Source organism: Haemorhous mexicanus, chromosome 25 (assembly GCF_027477595.1).
Source record: "Haemorhous mexicanus isolate bHaeMex1 chromosome 25, bHaeMex1.pri, whole genome shotgun sequence".
Lineage (NCBI taxonomy): Eukaryota > Metazoa > Chordata > Aves > Passeriformes > Fringillidae > Haemorhous > Haemorhous mexicanus.
In genome coordinates, this window is record NC_082365.1 from 4,060,143 (window position 1) to 4,080,921 (window position 20,779).

The 20,779-nt window shown below is 50.8% G+C and overlaps 1 protein-coding gene across 1 annotated transcript in view; it reads right to left on the reverse strand.

The window, feature by feature from the left end:
- Positions 1-19,217, reverse strand: part of SYT6 (synaptotagmin 6) — a 36,531-nt gene extending 17,314 nt beyond the window's left edge. Inside the window, exon 1 of the mRNA XM_059867878.1 lies at positions 18,869-19,217. Coding sequence (XP_059723861.1) covers positions 18,869-19,022 — 154 coding nt within the window. The 5' untranslated portion in view covers positions 19,023-19,217. The remainder of the gene's footprint in view (positions 1-18,868) is intronic.
- Positions 19,218-20,779: the final 1,562 nt, after the last annotated feature.

The window sequence follows — 20,779 nt, forward strand, 5'->3', positions numbered from 1 at the left end:
TGACTTAAATCACAGCTAATGGAGAGCTCTTAGCTCAGAGCCAAGGCCAAGTGAGCACCCTGACAGGCTCAGGACATACCTGGGGAGAAAATGGGTGTCTCCATATGTGAAGTTTTACACCCTGATGCTTAAACTGGCTATAAAATACCATCCTTGGTTTGTTCTGCAGCATCAGCAACTGCTGAGTCTGAAATCAGGATCTGTACAATTCCCTGATAGAAACAAGCTCCGTGCTCTGTGCCTTTTTGCTTCGTGTCACAGCTGCTCAGGCACAGGAATGAAAAAATCCACCTACCAGGGTCCTGGAAGTGGATTGTTATTGTACTATCAGCACCCACATCTTGTCCAGATGTGCCCATAGGGAATACAAAATAAATACCAACACCAAGGAAAAAATAATCACAAGCTGCTGATGCAGAGAAACCAAACATAGCAGGAGTTTGTACAGCAAGTGCTGCACAGCCTCCCTCACTCTGAGCAGCACAGGAGCTGCGTGTGTGCTCTGGTGCTCTGAGACACTTTTACCTCATGTGTGCTGAATTTCAGTCTTTTTCTGGAAAGAGCTTCCATACGTGTGGCTGACGAATCAGGAAAAATGGAAAATGAAGATATATATATATGTGTGTATGTATATAAATATATATATATACATACACACCATCTAGGCTGTGAAATGATTCACAGCACTGCACAAAGAGAAAACATTGGCTATTTTTGCTTCCTTTCCTACAGTGTATTCATTCCCAGATCCTCATCCAGACCAAAACTTTGAGAGCTCAGGAGTCCAAGGAATACCAGTCCCTGATGGTGGAGGCAGGATTTGTTCTGGAGGCCAGTCTGAAGCACCAGGACTGAGGAGAATTCCATCATGGATTGCTTTAAGCTCATGGACAATTCCTTGATGGCTGTGTTATTTGTAGTGCTCCTTAAACTACCCAAGTGCAAGTCAGGACAGAAAGACAAATAAAAAACCCACCAAAACCTGCAAAAGTTCATATGGAACAAGCACTACCTCTTACCCATCCTATTTATGTCCATCCCTGGACCATAAATGCTTTGGGTGAGTTTGAATTCCCCACCTGAGCCCCAAGGAATGGGGTGGGTGCCCTGAGCATTTCTGAACTGGGGAACTCCTCTCTGAGCTGTATCACAGCTGCTGTAAGTGTGAATGCTGAAGTGCTTTACCTTAAACAGGAGCCATAAAACACCTCCTGCTCCCTTTGATCATGCAGTTTCGTTTGTAAAGCTGTAATAAGACATTTAATCATAGAATCACAGGATGGTTTGGGGTGGAAGGAACCTTGGAAATCATCTCATTCATTCATGGGCAGAGACACCTTCCACCAGACCAGGTGGCCCAGACTCCCATCTGACCTTGCCTTGATGTTAAGGGTGAGAAAAATCTGTGAAATATGGGGCAAGACTGGGTTTTTAATCTTGAATAAATAGCTGAATGTAAAAATTATGGGAAAAAACCCCCACAATCACAACAAAACAACAAACCTCCCACCCACCACTGGTGAACCATGACAGCAAAGTGCTCAGGAGCACATTTGTACCATCAAATTTTGCTCAGGTCTCTCAGGGAGTGCAGCAGCCTCTGCAAATTTGGGATAAGTGAAATCTCCAGGCAGCACCAGACACAAAATGTGACTTCCACACCCCAAGAAGCCAACCCTGCACAGTGCCTGGGAGCCATCTGTTGTTCCTGATATCCTGGAGGATTTTGTTTTCCCACAAAATTACTGAGCCTAGCAAATCCAGCAGGAGCTCCAGGCAAAACTCCCTGGCTGCCTGTGGGTTTTTGACTCGAAGGGAAAGGCTGGAAGGGATGGGATGGGAAGGATAAACATCATCCAGAGGTTTTTGCAACTTCTCTTTCCCTTCCCAGCCTCCTGTACAGGTCATTTATTTTCTGTTGTAGCTCTGAGGTGGAAACACAGATCACTGCTGGGGGGAATAAACAGGTCCCATCTTAGTCAATAATAAATAAGGTTGTACCAGCAGCAGAGCTTCCTCAGAGATTTGCCTAAATGTATTCTCACCAAAGCTGAGAGCACAGAGGTTCCACTTCACTATCCTTTGAGTTAAATCTTGGAATTGTGCCCAGGAAACTCAGTGTCAAACATTCATAAGAAAACTCAAGAACCTGGACTTTTTGCAAATACCTCTGTGTTGGTGTAAAGGAAATCATTGCAGTGCAGAATCTCTCACTGCTGGGAATTGCTGCGTGACAGGGACGATTTTTTAAAGATATTTCCACCCATTCCAAGGAGTTTCATAGGCTGCATGTCTCTGCCAGCACACCAGGCTCATTAATGGGAACCATCAGAAATAATCAATTATCCTTTCAGAAAACCTGTTGCCAGCTTGAGAAAGATCCTGGTCCTGTCACTCCTTGCAGGGCTGGAATTCATAATGTATCTGACAGGATTCACAGATACTTTTATGCATGACCTCCTACTCCTTCCTCTGACAGCTGACACAGAGCACCAGTGGAAGGGATCAGGATTTTACAGACATTTTTAAAGCATCTGCCTGCTTAGAATATTGGGTTTTTTGAAAATGACACTGAATTCTTCAAGACTTTTTTGTGACTTATTAAACTTAAATATCAATTGGACAGAGTTGACCTTCATTGATTTAATGAGCTTTCTCTTATGGATTTGAAAATACCTGTTACTTTCTGAAAAATACCTGGTATTGAAAATGCTACGCTTTAAATGTCCTTTAACTCACAAGAAACTGTAAAAACAAGATAATTCCTCACCTAACAGAAAGTGCCCTGGGGCCAGAGGCTGCTTTGGTTTTCCTGGCCTGAGTGGAGGTAAGGCCAGTTCCCCCAAAGGACACCAGGAGAAGAACAAGCTCCTGGGTTGATATTACGCCCTCTTTTTCAAGGTTTGGATCCAAGATTTGGGGAAGAGAGGGAAAAGAGGGAAAAGAAAGAGGGAAAAGAGGGAAAAGAGGGAAAAGAGGCAAAAGAGGGATGTGCCTGCATCCAGCAGGGAGGAAGGGCTCTGTCTAATGCAGGAACAGCTCAGATCCCAACTGCTCACAAGGGAGACTCACATCATCATTCTGAGCAATGTCCCACCCGGGGAAAAACACGACAAGAATGATGTTTTTGTTCTGTTTCCCTCTTAAAAATTCACAGTAATTTGCCACTTTGTTATCAGGTAAGTGCTGTGGTACAAGTGCAGAGCAGCTCCAGACGTTCCTCACCCCAGTCCTGTGGAACTCAGTGCTGCTCCCTCATCCTCACCCAGTTCCCATGGGAGACATGGGAGAAACTGGAAAATTGGTCTTATTACAGCTTGTAATTGAAAAGATAAAGCTTAAAAGAAGGAGGTTGCAAACACAAATTATCATGGCTGTTTTCCAGCCTGGCTCCCTCTGGGAGCAAGCGCTGCTTCCCCGAGGAACCTTCGGCTGGAAAATGCTTTTGGCTGCAGGGCAGCAGTGACAGAGCTCCCTCCTGAGCAACGAGGAGCAGGGAAGGGAGGACATGGACACTGACAGGATCCACCCCTGGAAGAGCTCAAAGCCTGGCCAAGACTTTGAGCAAGCTGGTCTAGTGGGAGGTGTCCCTACCCATGGCAGGGATTTGGGACCAGGTGATCTCTAAGGTTCATTCCAGCCCCTCAACGTTCCATGATTCTGTGATTCTGTGATCTACCTGCTTGAGCTGATATGTTCAGGATAAGCCATCGAGCTTGTGTACTTATTATATACCTATTTCACATCCCACTAGTTGCCAAAACACCACAGAAAAGTCCTGAAGCTGACAGCAATGGGGACACCAAGAGCACAAACAAGACTGGATTCCCTCAACATCACCCAAAACTGATCCCATTTCTCCTTTGACTTGACTTCTTGGTTTGTGTTTTTACTGGTTTTGTAACACCCAAACCCCTCGCTACTGAACCACACCAAAAAGCTCAAACCTGCAACATTTCCAAGGTCACTGCTTCTTATTGCCTTTAAATCAAAGACAAATGGCCCAGGGCAGGCCAAAGAGTCAATGGTTTACAGTTTAAAACTGGGAAGCAAAAAGAAAACTGAGGAAGGGGCAAACACTCCTTGGTTAGTCCAGCCCTTCCCACCATGGTATCCGTGGTTCATAGAGCAGCTCCTCAGCTCAACCCTCTTTTTGTTTCATCCTGGATGGGAGCTAATGAAGAGATATGGTCCAACTGCCTTTCAGCTTGATGTCCCTGCTGACTTCCTAATGCCTAAACTGAGTTACCAAAGGGGATAATTAGCAAAAGTCCAACCCAAAAGCGATTAATAATATGACAAAGTCATGATTAGAGCAGTCTATTAACTGCAAGACAATAGTGGTCTAATTGTGGCAACATTGACTTTTACTGCTGTGAAGTAGCTTGTGCTGTCATTAAAGAGATTCATGGATAACTCTGAGTTTAATGTGCAGAGTTATATTTAATATCCCAAGATGTAATTTAGCTTTCCTTCCACCCACTCCCCACAGAGAAAACACAACATGTTTGATGGCTCTCTCAGCACTCCAGCAGCCATTAGTCATTCCAGCTACCTGTTGCATTTGAACAAAGTTGGAATGGCACGAGTGGAAGTTGGAGAGGCTGGAAATTCTCAGTGAGGTGCAGCGTGGGACCAGGGTGCTGCCACCAGCCCCCAGGACCTGGCTGTCCCCTTCCTCTCTTGTCACCTGTGAGGGCACAGGCATTTCCTCAGGCCCTGGAGCCCCTCACCAAGGCAGTGGTGACACTGACCTGACCCTCTGCCACCTTCTGCCAGACACAGCCACCAGCCTGACCCTGCCAAGAGCCCAGGGACACCTTCCTTGTCAGAGGTTCTTCCTCCTAAGCTCTCTGGTGGTTCATGGAAAATTTGGGCATCAGGGAGAGCTTGGGATCCCTTCAGCTGTAAAAGCAGCTCCTGGCTGTTCTGAGCTGCAGCCTGGGGCATGGAACATCCTCCCACAGCCAATGCCCCTGCAAGGGCAGCTCCAGGAGGTGGCAGAGCCCAGAGCAGGGTGATGGTGATCACCTCACTCATGCTGGCTGGGGGACTGCCTCCCCAGTGCCACACAGCAAGCACCACTCACACCAGCCCAGCAGATACTTGCAGGCTTCTCTGTCCATTTTCTGCTAGGTTTTTCTCTTGCAGGAGTGCTTGTGAGGATATATTGTTCTGCTTCTGCAGGGCTTTGCAGGGAGCACGCACTCAAGTGATGGATTGGTACAAGAGGTGCTGCTGGAGGAGAGCAGCAGCTCTGGGGCTACAACACACCAAGTGAGGCTCCCGCCAACTGCTGAGCTCATTTTCTCTCGATTGAGGAGCATCAGAAATGTAAGCCTGATTAGCTGAGGGCTGGAAATTGGGCAGGGGGACTGTGGTGGGTCTCAGAGGTGAGGGCAGGGGGGAGCACAGGGCAGCAGCTGCAGAGGAGGAGGAAAGGTTCCATTAAACTCCAGCCACAGAGATGTTTATTTAGCAAAGCTGCTCTGCTTTGGAGGAAGGAATGGGGACTGGATGGAGCAGAAATCAAATATCAGAACCCCACAGCAGCATTCAGCAGCACGGGGACAAGAGGGAATGTCCCCTTTGGGGACACAGCACGGAGGGGCAGCAGGGAGGGCAGCAGCAAGGAGAGCCCTTTGCAACAGGGATTCTGGAAAGGCAGCTGGCTGGCTGATAAATCCTGGGATGCTGCACTGGGGGAGAGGTGAGCTGCAGTGCAGCAGTCCTCAGCCAGCTCCTCATCCCCCTCCAAGCCTGCCATGGCCTCGGGAATGGCAGCAGAGCAAATGGTACAGATCAGACTGTCCCTGTCACCCCCAGAGCCCCAGTTCCTGCAGCAGCAGGCTCTGTGTTCCCAGAGCTCACAGGGGGAGCTCAGGGCATGGCAGTGGCAGGGAAGCACTGTGAGCCCACTCTCTGACTGTCCCTCTTTACTGGGGTGGTGTCCAGTGTGCCAGTCCCCTACTGATGGCTTTGTTGTCACATTTCAGGCCCCCTCACTGCCATTTGGCCACCATTTGAAGCTTCATCAAGTTCTTGATTTGCTGGTGGTGTTCTCCAGGCAGGCAGGCAGGAGCCACAGGAATATGCCCAAAATATTCCTGAGCTAGACGAGTCATTAGGAGCTGTCACTTCAAAGTCTGGCTGCCGTCAATTGGCTCTTCACAGGCAGCCTGGCAGCAGGAGCTGCTGCTCCAACAGCAGAGCTGGGTCCTGGAGAGGGGGAGATATTCCATCAGCTTCTCAGCAGATGTTAAAGGGCCAGGCCAGGACACAATTCTGGGTGGGGCAGAGCTCCTGCTGCCCCTCAGATGTTCTCTCATGCTGTGAGAGGTGGGAAGGGCTGCAGAGCCCCCCTGCAGCAGCACACTGAGCCTGTGGATCACTGCTGGTCCCAGGGTCACAAACACGGCTTTTTAGGCCCTCACAGCTTCTGTGTGCAGGGAGTGGTGGCAGCAGCAGGAGCAGGTGGCAGCTGTGGACACCCTCAGAGCAGGCAGAGCTGCCATACCCTGCTCAGGGCAGCCAGAGCTGCTGTACCCTGCTCAGAGCAGGCAGAGCTGCTGTACCCTGCTCAGAGCAGGCAGAGCTGCCATACCCTGCTCAGGGCAGGCAGAGCTGCCATACCCTGCTCAGGGCAGCCAGAGCTGCCATACCCTGCTCAGGGCAGCCAGAGCTGCCGTACCCTGCTCAGAGCAGGCAGAGCTGCCATACCCTGCTCAGAGCAGGCAGAGCTGCCATACCCTGCTCAGGGCAGGCAGAGCTGCCATACCCTGCTCAGAGCAGGCAGAGCTGCCATACCCTGCTCAGAGCAGAGCTGCCATACCCTGCTCAGGGCAGGCAGAGCTGCTGTACCCTGCTCAGAGCAGGCAGAGCTGCCATACCCTGCTCAGAGCAGGCAGAGCAGAGCTGCCATACCCTGCTCAGGGCAGGCAGAGCTGCCATACCCTGCTCAGAGCAGGCAGAGCTGCTGTACCATGCTCAGGGCAGGCAGGGTCTGGCTGCTGCTCAGGCTCCCTCCGGGCACAGGGCTCAGCCGAGGGCAGAGCTGCACCCAGAGTCTGGGGGAGAGGGAAGTGAAATCAGAGCAGTGCTTGGCACCGTGACCCATCCAGAACAAAGCACAGAATCACAGAATATCCTGAGCTGGAAGGGAACTACAAGGATCATCCAGTCCAACCCCTGCCCTGCACAGACACCCCAAATCCCACCCTGGGCATCCCTGACAGTGCTCTCCAAACTCTCCTGGAGCTCTGGCAGCCTCGAGGCTGTGCCCATTCCCTGGGGAGCCTGGGCAGTGCTCAGCACCCTCTGGGGGAAGAATCTTCCCCTGATTTCCAACCTACACCTGCCCTGGCACAGCTCCAGCCCTTCCCTCAGGTCCTGTCCCTGCTCACAAACCAGGTTGTTTTATTCTCTTGGTAGTGAAAGCAAAAAACCACTGATGGTTCCTCTCATTTGGCCAGGGCTGCACAGTGAAACATCCAGGGAGACCCTGACAGACCCCCTCCTCCCAGCACACTCCCAGCCCCACAGGCCAGGTTTCTCCAGATAAAGGCAGCCAGTCCCAGCTGCTCTGGACATGGCCAAGCCTTGTTTTGTTATTCCACACCAACCACAAGTAATTCCACAGAAGACAGCACAGGGAATGGGATTGAGAACAAGTTCTCACAGTTTGCTGAGCACTTTCACACTCAGCTCATCACACAGAGATCAGTGGCAAAAGCCCCTCTCAAGGCAGAGGGCTGGGAATGCTCAGGAGGGGGATGTTCTGAGAGGAGACATTCAGAGAATTGTGGAATCATGGAATGGTTTGGGTATGAAGGGACTTTAAAACTCATCTCCTTCCACCTCCTGCCATGGGCAGGAACACCTTCCACCTTCCAGGTTGCTCCAAGCCCCATCCAGAGTCTCCCTGGAAGCTAAAATGAGATTTTTCCTGTTGCTGTGCTTCCCCAGTCCTTGGACACTGAGTCCTGCACTATCAGCTCCCACCAGCTTCCTCCTGCCAGCACAGGCTCCACAGGAACCCTGACAGAGCCTCCTCATCTCCTGCACACACTCAGCCATGAAATGGATCCTGGGAAGGTCAGGACAGGAATGCTCCAAGTGGCTGTGCCAAAGTTTCAGTTAGACAGCAAAAAACTTCTTAAAAATTAATTTGCTGCTACCACAGGGTTCCTGCCATGCAAGAGCTTATCAGAATGCAAACTATAAGCTTCAAAGGGGAGGATGAATCAGAAGCTATTTTGAGAGTAATTATATAAGACTATAAAACTCAAACCATCTCATTATTGCATGTTGAGGATGGAGACAACCCTTCATATGGAGACCTCGCAGGGATCCAGTGTTTCCAGAGGCTGATCCATGGCCAGGAGCAAACAGCAGCCTCATCCCTCCCAGCCAGGCAGAACTTGCTTCATTGAGCAAGGCCAGGGCTTTCCTCACCACTGGCTGTGTTTCTTGTGTGGATGTGGTTCTGCAGCTGGGAAATGAGCTGGAACAGGAGACAGCTTCATCCAAAGTGTTTTCCTTTAGCTGCTGCATAATTTAGAATATCCTGAGTTGGAAGGGACCCACAAGGATCATCCAGTCCAACCCCTGCCCTGCACAGACAGCCCCAAATCCCACCCTGGGCATCCCTGGCAGTGCTCTCCAAACTCTCCTGGAGCTCTGGCAGCCTCGAGGCTGTGCCCATTCCCTGGGGAGCCTGGGCAGTGCCAGCACCCTCTGGGGGAAGAACCTTTCCCTGATTTCCAACCTAAACTCCCTGGCACAGCTCCAGCCCTTCCTTGGGTGCTGTCAGTGGTCACAGAGAGCAGAGATTTCTCTGACAATTTTCTGTCCTGGATAGCAGCTCTCAGCTCGTTAGTGCAAATACTTGCAAATTCCCCAATTTTACAAACTCCAAGTTCTAATTAAAGGAGAAAATGCTTAAACTATAAATCTGCACATGGAATAAAGTTCTATTCCAGCACTCGAGGCTTTCCCATGTCAGCCTGGAGCCTGAGGCACCTCAGGCTGGGAGAGGATGAGCTCCTGGGACACCCCTGAGCTGTCACCTGCATTGTGCCCTGCCTGCAAGCAGCAAAGAGAGTTGTTTTTATCCTTGTCTACGTATTCAGGGCTGCAGTTGAAGCTCCTGCTGTGTGCTATAGCTACATATTATAATATTGGCTTTTTGCAAATATTCAAATGGATTTTATATGTGTGAAGTTAAAGTAACTTTGTTATAAAGATGTCGTTTTTATTTCTGTTGTTAACTAAGCTCAGTGAAATGGCTGATATAGGTGTGCTTGTGTTAAAATGCCTGCTTGGATGGGATAACACCCAAGGAACACAGGATGAGGACACCTGTACAGATCTGCCAACTATCAGCACTCAATGTCTGAAGGCAGTGAAGACCAAGGCCCAAAAACTGGAGGTGATAAGAATGGACTAAAACCACAACTAAAAAATACACATGCTCTGAAAAGGCAGAACCAAAGCAGAGATGTGCTAAACAATTCTTGGAGCATGTAAATTAGTTTGGGGAGAAGTTCACTGTGTGTGTACAAGGGTCTGTGAATATGCAACAGGCTGGTGTGGGGGAGAAGTATTTAAGGGGTGTCCCCACAGATAACAGGGTGCTCTTGGCTGAGTGCCAGCCCTAATAACCTTTCCTCCATGGTCCTCATCTCCCATTGTCCTTTATTAAACTTTTTACATTTTCACAGGAGGCTGAAGGTGTTTTTCATGTGTGTCTTGGCCCAGAGGAGGCAGCACAGAGATGTGGGTGATGGCAGTGCTGTCCCCATCCCCTCTGCACCCCGGCCCTGGGTGGGGACTGTCACACCTCATGAGCTGATTAAAGGAGAGCATTAAACAGAATAAAGACACTGTCACACCCTTTGTCACCTGGTGCTCTTCAGTTCATGGTTTGGTCCTTCCTTCACCAGGGAACAGACAGCAAATGCTCTCAGACGTGGGAGTGGGAGCTGCTCCAGGCCCCAGGGGAGTTTAAAAACCAGAGGGAAATCTGAACAGAATAATTCAGAGGGACACATCAAAGGTGATTTTCAAATGCAGAGTCGACTCTGAGGCACTTCATGTCCCTATGTGAATATGTAACAAAAAGAAAGGAAAAATAAATCAACACTTAAAAATCACAGAATCATTAAGGCTGGAAAATGCCTTTAAGATCATCGAGTCCAACCAAGTGGAAGTGCAGAATGCACCAAAGAAAGAGATGTGAGGTGAGATGAGAGTTTGGTGGCCTGGAGCTTGTGCTTTTCCCATTGAAACAGAATGGAGAAAGAGTTAATTGCCCAAAAAGAAGGCAAAAATCCTGAATAGCTGATGAGCACTGCGTGGCTCTCCGGGCAGGAGGAGCTTCCAGCATGGCAGCCAGGACAGAGCTCTGAAACCCCACAGAAGCTGCATCTCTGCAGGGCTGCAACTCCAAACCTGAGTATCCAACCTGCCAGGGTCCCTCCTGGACCCTGACTCTGCCCATGGACAGCCCTCAGCCCATCCTCAGCTTCATCTCCCCTGATGGACTTGGAGACAAAACTCCCCTCTCCCACCCCCACCCACAAACCCCACTGGTGACTGTGGGCTTCACACAGTGCTGAGAGACATCAGGGACAAGAACTGACCCCCAGTGAAGGGGCTGGGCTGGAGGAGACCCATCACAGGCTCCTGAAGACAAAAAATGTTGGTTTTCAGCCAATATTGACCGATTTGGGCTTTCCCTCCAGGCTGCAGATCTGTCACTGAAAGTTCTGCTGGCGTGTGCAACCCAAAGGGGAACTTTGTCCTGTCAGAAATGCAGCATTTCTGTTATCAAAAGTGACAAAAAAAGAGAAAAAAAAAACTTTTCCAAGCCGAAGGAAACATTCCCTGGTGATTTATGTCACTTTGTGACTTAATCAGCTGCTCTCTAGAGCATTATAAATGTGATAGGAAGAGTTGTCATTGCTTTCTGCCTAACTGATGACAAGCTAATGAACTATTATAAGCCACAGTGAATGCAATTATGGCACAAGGCTGTGTGCTAATCCCATGACATTTTCTCACAATATGCTGTAGCAACATCTGTAAACAACCCAGTGGTGCTGAACACACGCAGTGGCCAGGGCTGGGGTTAAATCCCTGCTGAGCATCCTCATCCCCCGGGCTGTGACCCTGCACAGGCTGAGCCCTGTGTGCCAGGGGAGCCTGGATGAGGCTGCTCAACACAGGGGAAGCCTCTGATCCAGAGCTGGAGCTGAGCAGAGCCAGGCAGAGAGGAAAGCACAGAAATCCAGACACTTCTGGGATGCAGAAATCCAACTGCGTTTCAGGATGCAAAACGGAACAAGTGAAAGCTTTTCATTCTCTCTCCCTTGAGCAACCAAAAAACCCTGGAACTTGAAATTTCCTTTTAAAAACTTGATTAAAGCTGTGTCTGCTGTGAGACACCAGGCTCAGCAGTGCCTCTGTGCCCAGACTCTCCACCCTGGAACTGCCACCTCACTGCCCCTCATTCCTACAGTGGGATCCAATTTTGGGGAAAGGGTTCCCTGTGTCTCCCTCTCAGACCCCATTTTGGCTCAAAACCCCACTAAAACCAGGCTGCCCTGAAAAGATCTAGGGTAAAGCTTGCCAGGGAGCAGAACTGGGGTCTGTCCCCATCCCAGTGTTGGAAGTCTCCCACCCTGAGATCCAGGCTCCACAAGAGGACACAGTCTGGGGACCCCAAAATCCTTGGCCAGGGTGGACAGAAGACCCCGAGCATGGGACAAGGCAGCCCTGAAAGCTTCCCAGAGCTTTCCTGAGTGCCCTCTGTCCAGGATATGGAGCCCTTCCAGCACCAGGGGCTCCTTGAGCTCCTGAGACATTCTGGATGCATTTATTGCCTGGACCTGCCCCATGGGACACCCAAAACTGGAGGTGCAGGATTCTTCCAGAACTGCCCTGGCTCCAGGTGCTGCAAAGGCTGGGTGATGCCCTGGAGCTGCCAACTGGAGCCAGCTAGACCCAAACCAGCCACAAACCCACAGCAGTCCCTCTTCTTGTGTGCCTCTCAAGCAGCACAGAGCGGGCAGAGCAGCACTGGCACACCCAGAGCTGGGCTCAGGTAGAGCAGCCAGGAAGGACTCGCCTGCCTGCAGCCCCCAAAGGGTACAGGGACCCTGCACTGAAATGCAGAGGTTTGGAACAGAGCATTTCTTTGTTCAAGCTGCCCTAAGAGAGGAGGGAACTTCCTCCCCATGGCTCTGGTCCTGCCATCAGCAGCTGCTGCTGCTGCTTCCATTAGCTTGGAGCAAAGACAGGGATCTTGAACACCCCCAGTGTGCTGCAGTGAGCAGGCTGGGCTGCCTGATCCTACTCATTGATTAAATGGATTCTGAGATGCCCTTTTCCAACAGCTCCAACCACTCCATCCCCTGCAGCTCACAATTCTTTCAGCAGGAACATCTTGACCAGAGCTCAGATTCAGAGCTGGGATCAAACAACTCCAAGTAAACGCTCACCAGCATCCAGGAGATGAAGTGCTGCATCTGGAGAGAGAAACTGAGGAGGTGGCACCTCACACTGTGCCACACAACTGTATTCATTTCTTTGCAGCAGCTACAAACGCACAGAAAATTAGATTATTACAGGGCCAGGGGCTAGAATTCCTGGGCAATCATTATTCCAAACGGTCCAGGGCCGTGTGCCTCAAGGATGGTTTGGAGAGGGCTGGTGTGAAGGGAGCTCCTGGCACGCTGCCTTCAGGCTTCACTGCACAGTTTGCTGTGATGTTGTCAAACATGAACCTGCTACAGCACAACAAACTGAACTAAACAGAGAGACACCCTCAGTCAGCAGCTGCGGCTCCGCCGCGCGCAGGGCTCCCCGCAGGAGAACTTTCTTTTTTCCTCCAGGCAGGGAAAATGTACATTTAATAGCCAATTACTCCAAAAATCTCCTCCCTGACCCTCCAGGATGCCATTTTGCAAGGTACAAATATAATTATAGACAATACATGGCAGAGGGACTTAATTGCATCTCTCCCCAACAACTGCCAGGGCGATTGCTCTGTCAGGGAGTCCGCTGGATGGAAACACTCCCAGACAAGATCCCCGATTTTCCAGCACGCAGATGGGAAGGGGAAATGTAGATTGTCATCTTTGAAAGAGAAACAGCAAATATTAAAGGTAGAAAAAGCTGCCTAACCAAGATGAGATGGAAACCTGGGGTCCTGAGAAAGAATATTTGATTGTAGCTGGAAATGTGAGCAGTGAGAAGAAACAGTTATGAAAAACAAGGGTTGCTGAGGCTATAGTTAAATCAAACAATTGGATCAGACACGAGCCCCGTTCTGGGTCTGGTTTATCCCTGCACAATGAACACACACATGGGAGAGGATCCGGCCACCAGGAGCACACGGCGAGTGCAGCAACTCCAGGCACAGCCAGGATGCCAAGCAACAAACACCTGCAAACCCAGAAACACCAAACACCTTCCCGGAGTCATCCCAAAAAACCGCGGGGAAGATCGGGCTGTGCCCTGGTTTGAACCAGCTCAATGCTCACGCTGCCTCTCAGTGCAACGCCGGGAGAATCCTGAGAGCAGGGGAAAATGTTTCAACAGCAAAGGCGGTTTGCTGAAATTATTTTCATTGAAATTATGAAAACATGCTTCATATTATGAAAAGAAAAAGCAAAGAATGATTAAAGTAACTTGAGAAACGTGGACTCACCAGAGCGGCGGCAGCTCCTCAGCGCGGTCCCTGCTCGAGCATCAATTAGCGGCGGCAGCGATCCCGCTGCTGTTTCTATGGAGTTGGGGATGCTGAGCCCTGACTATGCATGAGGCTGCTGCAGCTGCATCGGAGCAGGCTCCGGGTCCGCACGCATCCACAAACACCAGCAGCCTCCCTGCTCTGCCTCGGGAATGAAGCGAGCAGCGGCAATTAGGCGGCTGCAAAGCTGCGCCTATGCAGAGAGGGGCTCACAGAACACGCACACTCCACTCAGCTCCAGAGGGGCTTTTTATTTGCCAGGACCATCACAGAGCATAGCCAGAGGCAGCTGGAGAGCCACGGATCCGCACACAATGCACGAGCAGAGACACATGTCTGGAGACAGGCGATTTAATCCGTTTTTTCCTCGATTTACTCGGCCGGTTTCAACCTTATTTCAACACAGTTTTACAAACCTTCCTCTGGCAGCAAGGTTTGAATCTGATACCTCCAGGATCCCAGCCTGGTTTAGTTGGGCTAAAGAGCAAATCAGCTGCACGTAGCTCTGGCTGGCTCTTTGCTGGGAAGAAAGGCAAGATCCATTTTGCAAGTGCATTACTCTGTGATCAAAAAGATATTTGCCCCAAGGAGCTGCTCCTCACATGCTGGGCCTCTGGAAACTCAAGCTTCAGTGATTAATATTAGCTTTGCCTGGGTGGCTTGGAGCATGTTTACTGTTGTATTGACTTAAAATACACTTGAATGGCAATTCAGAAAAGTGTGTTATTGTGCCTAGTGAGTAAATTCAAGACATGCCCATATTTCACAGATAGTGGCTGAAGGCAACCCATAACCATGAATGAGGGTGTCATCAGTTCTCCCATTAGTCAAGCTAATCTATCAGGGGATAGGTGGTTTTTTTTCTCAGAAAATATTCCAGAACCAATTTCTCGATAAAAAAATGATCTTTCTGCACCAACATTCTTGCAATGAAAAATCCTTTATTGCCCAGAAATTCCCCCCTTTTTCCTGCCTGCAGCAAGAACACTTCTGTGCTTGGTTTAACATTTTAATAGTCTTTGCCAAGTGCCAGGAGGGCGTTCAGCGCTGTACAAGCTGTACTGCCTGCACCAGGACCTTCCCAAAGAGCAGTTCACACAAGGGGCAAAGCAGTAAATGTGCTCTGAATTACTGGGGGTTGGAACACAGGTTGACACCGTGTGCTGGGATTATCAGGAGGTCTCTCTGACTCTGTGCCTTCCCCAGCTGTCCTGTTCCCTCCTCTCACTCCAGCATTCTCCTCCTGCAGCAGGAAAGCACAGGAGCATTTTGCTGGGGTGGATCAGTGCACGAGGGAGGGTTTGAGGAGGGGTCTCAGCAGGCTGAGATGAGCAGGGTCTGCTGGGCACAACCTGCAGCCCCTCTGCACATCAGCCTCTGCCTCCTGCCCTGGTTCCACTGGGCAGCAAAGCTTTGTACAAATGGATCACTCAGGCAAAAAAAAAAAAAAAAAACCAAAAAACTTAGGTTGTTTAAAGAAAGCCTCAGCACAGGAGGGCTGAAGATAGAAATCAAACCCAGAGGTTTTCTCCTGGATGTGCTTTGATCCCAGAATAAATTCCTTCCTGTACCCAGGCACCGTCCTTTAAATCAACATCACCAGATGCTGGTTCCAGTCACAGAATCATGGAATCCCAGGTTTGGGTGGCAAGGAGCTTGAAGATCATCCAGTGCCACCCCTGCCATGTCAGGGACACCTTCCACTATTCCAGGTTGCTCCAAGCCCTGTCCAGCCTGGCCTTAGACACTTCCAGGGATCCAGGGGCAGCCACAGCTGCTCTAGGCAGAGCCAGGGCCTGCCTAGAGGGAAGAATTCCTTCCAATACCCCACCAAAATCTACTCTCTTTAGTAACTCTCTTCAGCCCTGCAGAATCATTTCAGGAGTCAAGCTCCCCCTTTCCCCCACAGGATCTCCTGGGCTGGGCTGGCAGCCTCTGTCCCAGCCAGGCTCTGTGAACCAGGGCGAGCAGGACCCAGCTCAGGGGGGCTCAGAGCAGGCTGTGGGGAACCACAGAACCCCCTGAGCTGGGAGGGACCCAGCAGGACCACTGAAGCCCTGTTCCTGGGCCTGCACAGCACCCTGTGTCCCAAAGAACCTGCTGCAGCTCCATTCCCATGGGCAGGGGGCAGAGGAAGAGGGGACACATCCCTGCTCCACAGCCAAGGACTTTGTCCTTCAGTACAGCTGCACCACAAACCCTCTAAGCTACACCCAAGAGCTCTCACTGCCCCTCCAGGGCACAGAAAGGATGATCCCATCCTCTTAAGGGCCATCACCTGTGGTAAATGCTGTCCCCACAGCCCGGGTGACACTGCCAGCATCCCTGCCCGGCAGCTGAGGCCTGGCAGGGAAGAGAGCGATCAGATGGAGGCAGCTCCGGGGGAGGACTGGAGACAGGCACAACAAAGGGATGCTGCAGCTCGCTCCACCTCGGGCCAGCCAGGAGCTCAGCTCTATTCCTGGCACTGCCACGGGCCCAACTGTGGGGAGAGCTCCCCCTCACAGCCCCCCTGACAGCAGCACCAAAACCTTCCCCAGCCCAACTCCTCATTTTTCTGACAGGTTTGGCTGCGGGCGAGGCAGCAGCCTGCAATCCTCCTCTGTTGGGTGTGCACAGAGAAATGCTGCAGCTCGGCTGCTCTTGTTGGCTGTGAGGAGGAGATTCAGCTCTTACATAACCAGGGAGTAGAGGTGCATCCACTCCATCCACAGCAGCCCTTTCAGCCACTCAGTCCACAATGGTTTAAAAAAAAATTAAATCACCACACAAAAACTTACTCTTACATAAACGATACAGTAATGTTATTTTTGTATTCACAGGTTTTTTCCACTCTTGGATGCAGTTCAGGAAGGCTGATGATACCTGGCTCCACACATTCCCTGAGGATACTGCTCCCCATCCACGCATGAAACAGCAGAAAAGACCAAAGTGCCCCTGTGCTGAGCTGTGCAGGAGCAGCCTGGCTCCAGCTTTGTCAGTGCTTCCTTCATCCTCAACTCCAGCAGGACACTCCACAAGCCAAGCTGATCCAGCCAGCAGTTAATAGATTTATCCAGGAGGCAACAAACTGCCCAAGAAGCCGGAGACTCCACATGAAGATGACAAATAAGGCCAGTTTGACTCCAGCAAATTTGGCATTTGGCTGCTGGGGCTGTGCTGCCTGCACGGGTAAACTCCAGCAGGAGCCAGGGCTCCTCTGCCCTGCTCCTGACACAGCTCCTGCCTGGGGCCATCTGCTCACCTGCACACAGCCCCACCTTCCCCTGCCTGCCTTTGTGAGGACAGGTTTGCCAGGTCTGAACATGGGACTGCAGCCAGCCCAGAGCAAATCTGCTCCACGTGAGACTTCAGGATAAAATGGACAAAGCATCAACGCAGATAATTAGATAAACATCCAGACACTGATGGGGAAGGCTTGGTGACTGTGACTGTGTTAGTAAACACTTGATGCAAACAGATTTTTTTCCCCCTTGCTGGAGCAGCTTTACAGCCAGGAACTGAGAAATATTGGTACATGTCAGGCCCAAACTGTGTCCTCTGTGCTGTCTAGACATGAAAATGGGCCCAGTCGTGCAGAGCAGAGACAGCAGCCCTGGCTGCTCGTGCAGCCAGCCCAGCACAGCTCGCCCGGGGCACTGGGGCTGAGCACAGCTCAGAGCACACAGACATTCCCCCTGCTAAAGGCAGATGATGATGATGATGTGATCCCGACATGAACACGAGGTCCTGGATAGGCTGCACAAACAAATGCAGATCTGTCACACCAGGGTGGACAGAACAAGAGCAGTGTGGAGTATTTCTGCTGCAGAGTCAGGAAAATGTTAATTTTAGTGCAAGGTAAAGAATTCCAAATTGATGCAATAAGTTTGCAAGCTGTTTGCTCTGTTTGCAATAGCTGCACGGGATGTGATGTGTAAGGACACAACCAGCCATGGTAAGAGGCCTCCAGAACAGGCAGGTATAAAACTAACTCATTTAAAGAGGAGAATTAAGTTACAGGCAAAGTGGGATGTGGAAGGAGGGTGTTTGCCTGGAGCTATCAGCAAAGCTGTGCTGGAAGCACCACTGCAAACCAAGGGCTGGCAGAATCCTGGTGCCCTGTGACCTGGGGGTGCCTGCTGCACCCCAGCACGAGATCCTGGCAGAGAGGGGCAGGAGAAAGGGAGGGAAGGTGACACAGAAAGCCTTGGGCAGGGATTGATGAGCAGCTGTGCTGCACAGTGTGCTCAGCAGAGGAGGAGAGTTTGTGAAAACTCATGGTGTAAAAAACTCTGTCAAATCCTTTGGATTTACAGATCATTGCCTACAGGAACCTCAGAAGAAGCCCTCTATGAAAATGTTGAACTACACAAACAAACAACTTTGAGCAGGTTACCAATACTTCTAAAAGCAAAGAGATTTGGAGTTTTGCTCCTCAGCACATGAACCTGAGTTCCAACTGCCCCTGCCAATGTCTTCTGAAATGACAGCAGGAAATCTCTGGGGCGAGCAGCTGTGAGGGCAGGTGTAGGGAAAATTCCCCACTTTGCAACACAGAGCTGCCTCTTTGCTCCTAGAGCAGAATTCCTGCTCCTGACTCATCCCTGGCACACCAGAGTCCCTCCCTGGCTCTACAACCTGACCAGGAACAACTCAGGCGATTCTCAGGGAAGGCAGAACACACACATGAAAGCACACCAAGATTCCTTACTGACCAACAGAAATCCATGCAATCCATGGGATTCCCTCCATTTCTCAAACACCAATCAGTTCCTGCCACCCCAGTGGCTTCAGTAGGCTCTTTACTGCTTTTTGTTGGTTTGGGCTTGTTTCATACAGGACAGGAGTCTGTGTTTTTGGGAAAGGAACTTTCACAAGAACTTTATCTCAGAACTTTATCCCAGCTGTCCCCCGTGCAGCCATCCCATTCCACATCAACAGGTGAGGCAGGACTTGACCCAAAACTTCACCATGGAACATGTGGAAAGGGAAGGAACCCTCCCAGAGGGGTGCCAGGATCAACCCCTGGGTCCAGCACGGGGTTCCCAAACATTTTCCTCCCATGTAGGGGATGGATGTCCCTCCTGCCTTCCACGAGCACCCTCCAGCAGACAGGAGCAGGGGCCGTACCTGGCTCGGAGATAATCAGGCTCTGGTCAGAAGGCAGCAGGAGAAACTCCCTGCAGGTGTCCAGGTCCAAGCTGGGCAGGCTTTTCTTCTGGCACAGCTCGGTGAGGATGCTGATGGCCCTGCGACAGCGGCCATCCTCCCTGGGACCGCTCATCGCCCCGTCCGCATCCTCCGCTCCCTCTGCTCTCTAGGAAACTCTCAGCAGGAGGAGAGGCTGGGCTCGGGGCTCAGCACGGGAGCAGCTTCACTCCAGTTCCATCCTCTGCCCTGGCAGCACCTGCTGGGACACGCCGAGCTGCCCCAGGGCCGCTGCTCGGAGCCGGAGCCCGCAGCCCCCGGCGCTCCCGGTGCCTCATCGCCTCTGAGATCACAGCTCTGTTTACTGCCAAGGCTGCTCCAGACAAAGAACCTCCTACCAAACTCAGTTTCGTGCCCTCCACACGAGACGCATTAAAGCTGCAGCCCAGATAATTCCTTTTAACCCTTTCTCTGCTGCCCTCTCTCCAGGTGCGGAGTTTGGCGTCCCAACCCTGGATTTTGCAAATAAAAATGAGTGGTGGAACCTCCTGGCTGAGGACAGCACATCACCAGAGAGGAGGTACCAGAGTGCTCCCACAAACATTGCACAAACTACTCACAACTGCCAAAGGCAGCAGAAGAAAAGCTGCAGGTTTTATTGATTTGTTTGTGCTGTCCTAACACACCAGGCTGCAGGTGGCAATAGAGATTGAGAACACCATTCTAGTTCATAATTAGATTTTTTTCCTTTTACTTTCTGCAGTATTTTTTTATTCCTGTTGCAATTTAGCAGGCAGGTCATGCCACATGACAGAGCATATATTTGACAGGCAATTGTGGAGCAGGCAATTAAAATTATGTACAGCAGGATGACTTCTTGCAGCTTGTACAAACCTAATGAGCATTGTGGAGAGCCAGGGCTGAGGCTGCACAGGTCCCTCAGCCCCACAGCACAGCAGGGCATGCTCAGATGGTGTTTGTGTTTTTGTTAATGACCTGCTGAAGCACTGGGAGCTGTCACAGCATAGTGTCCCAGGGGTGGCACCAGCACCCAGGACAGCACAGGCTGCCCTGGGCACAGAATTTGCTCCACACCCCATTCCCAGGCTGGACAACTCCTCCAGCTCTTGGGCTGGTGTGACACAAAGGGTCTGGGTGGCACTTGAGGAGCACAGAGTTTCCAACACCCCTGGAAAGCTGCATCAGGGCCCTTTTGGCCACCCTGGTCCCTCCTTGGCCAGACCAAGGTTTTTTGGACACCTCACCAGCACATCTCTGCTGTCCCCACGTGGCAGCTGTGGGGCACAAGCCAAGCTCTGCTTCTCCCAAAAACTTCTGTTGCCAGGACAATGTGAGTGAAACCTTTTATTAACCCAGTAACTGGTCACAAAGAGAGACTTTTAATTAGTCACCAGCATGGCCAGTGCTCCATGAGCTGCTGCTGTGGACAGGCTGAGGCAGAAGTGCACCCTGAGAACTCCTCCTGAAGGTGTTTGTCACCTGTCACCTGCAGCCAGCACCAGCAGCCCCAAAGGTCTGTGTTTTCTGGGGAGACATTCAGACACTCAGAGCTAAACCAGAAACTTCCCAGAGATGAAGCTCAGGTAGAGTTTGCTTTACATTTAGATGACAAACTCCCTAAAGCCACTCACCCATTTCGTTTTTTAAGAAACTAGAGGCTCAAATGATGCCTCAAACCTGAGATTTGGGTCCATACAACATCTGCTTGGTTGGGGAGGGAACAGCTCCTCTTCTCTGCTCCTCCTTTCACTGCCTGCCCTGGGGCATTTGTGTCCCAGAGTCCCAAAACCAAAGGATTTGTACCCAGGGGGAAGCAATGAGCCCCAGGCATCATGTCATGTCTCCAGCACAGCAACAGCTTCTGCCAGAGCC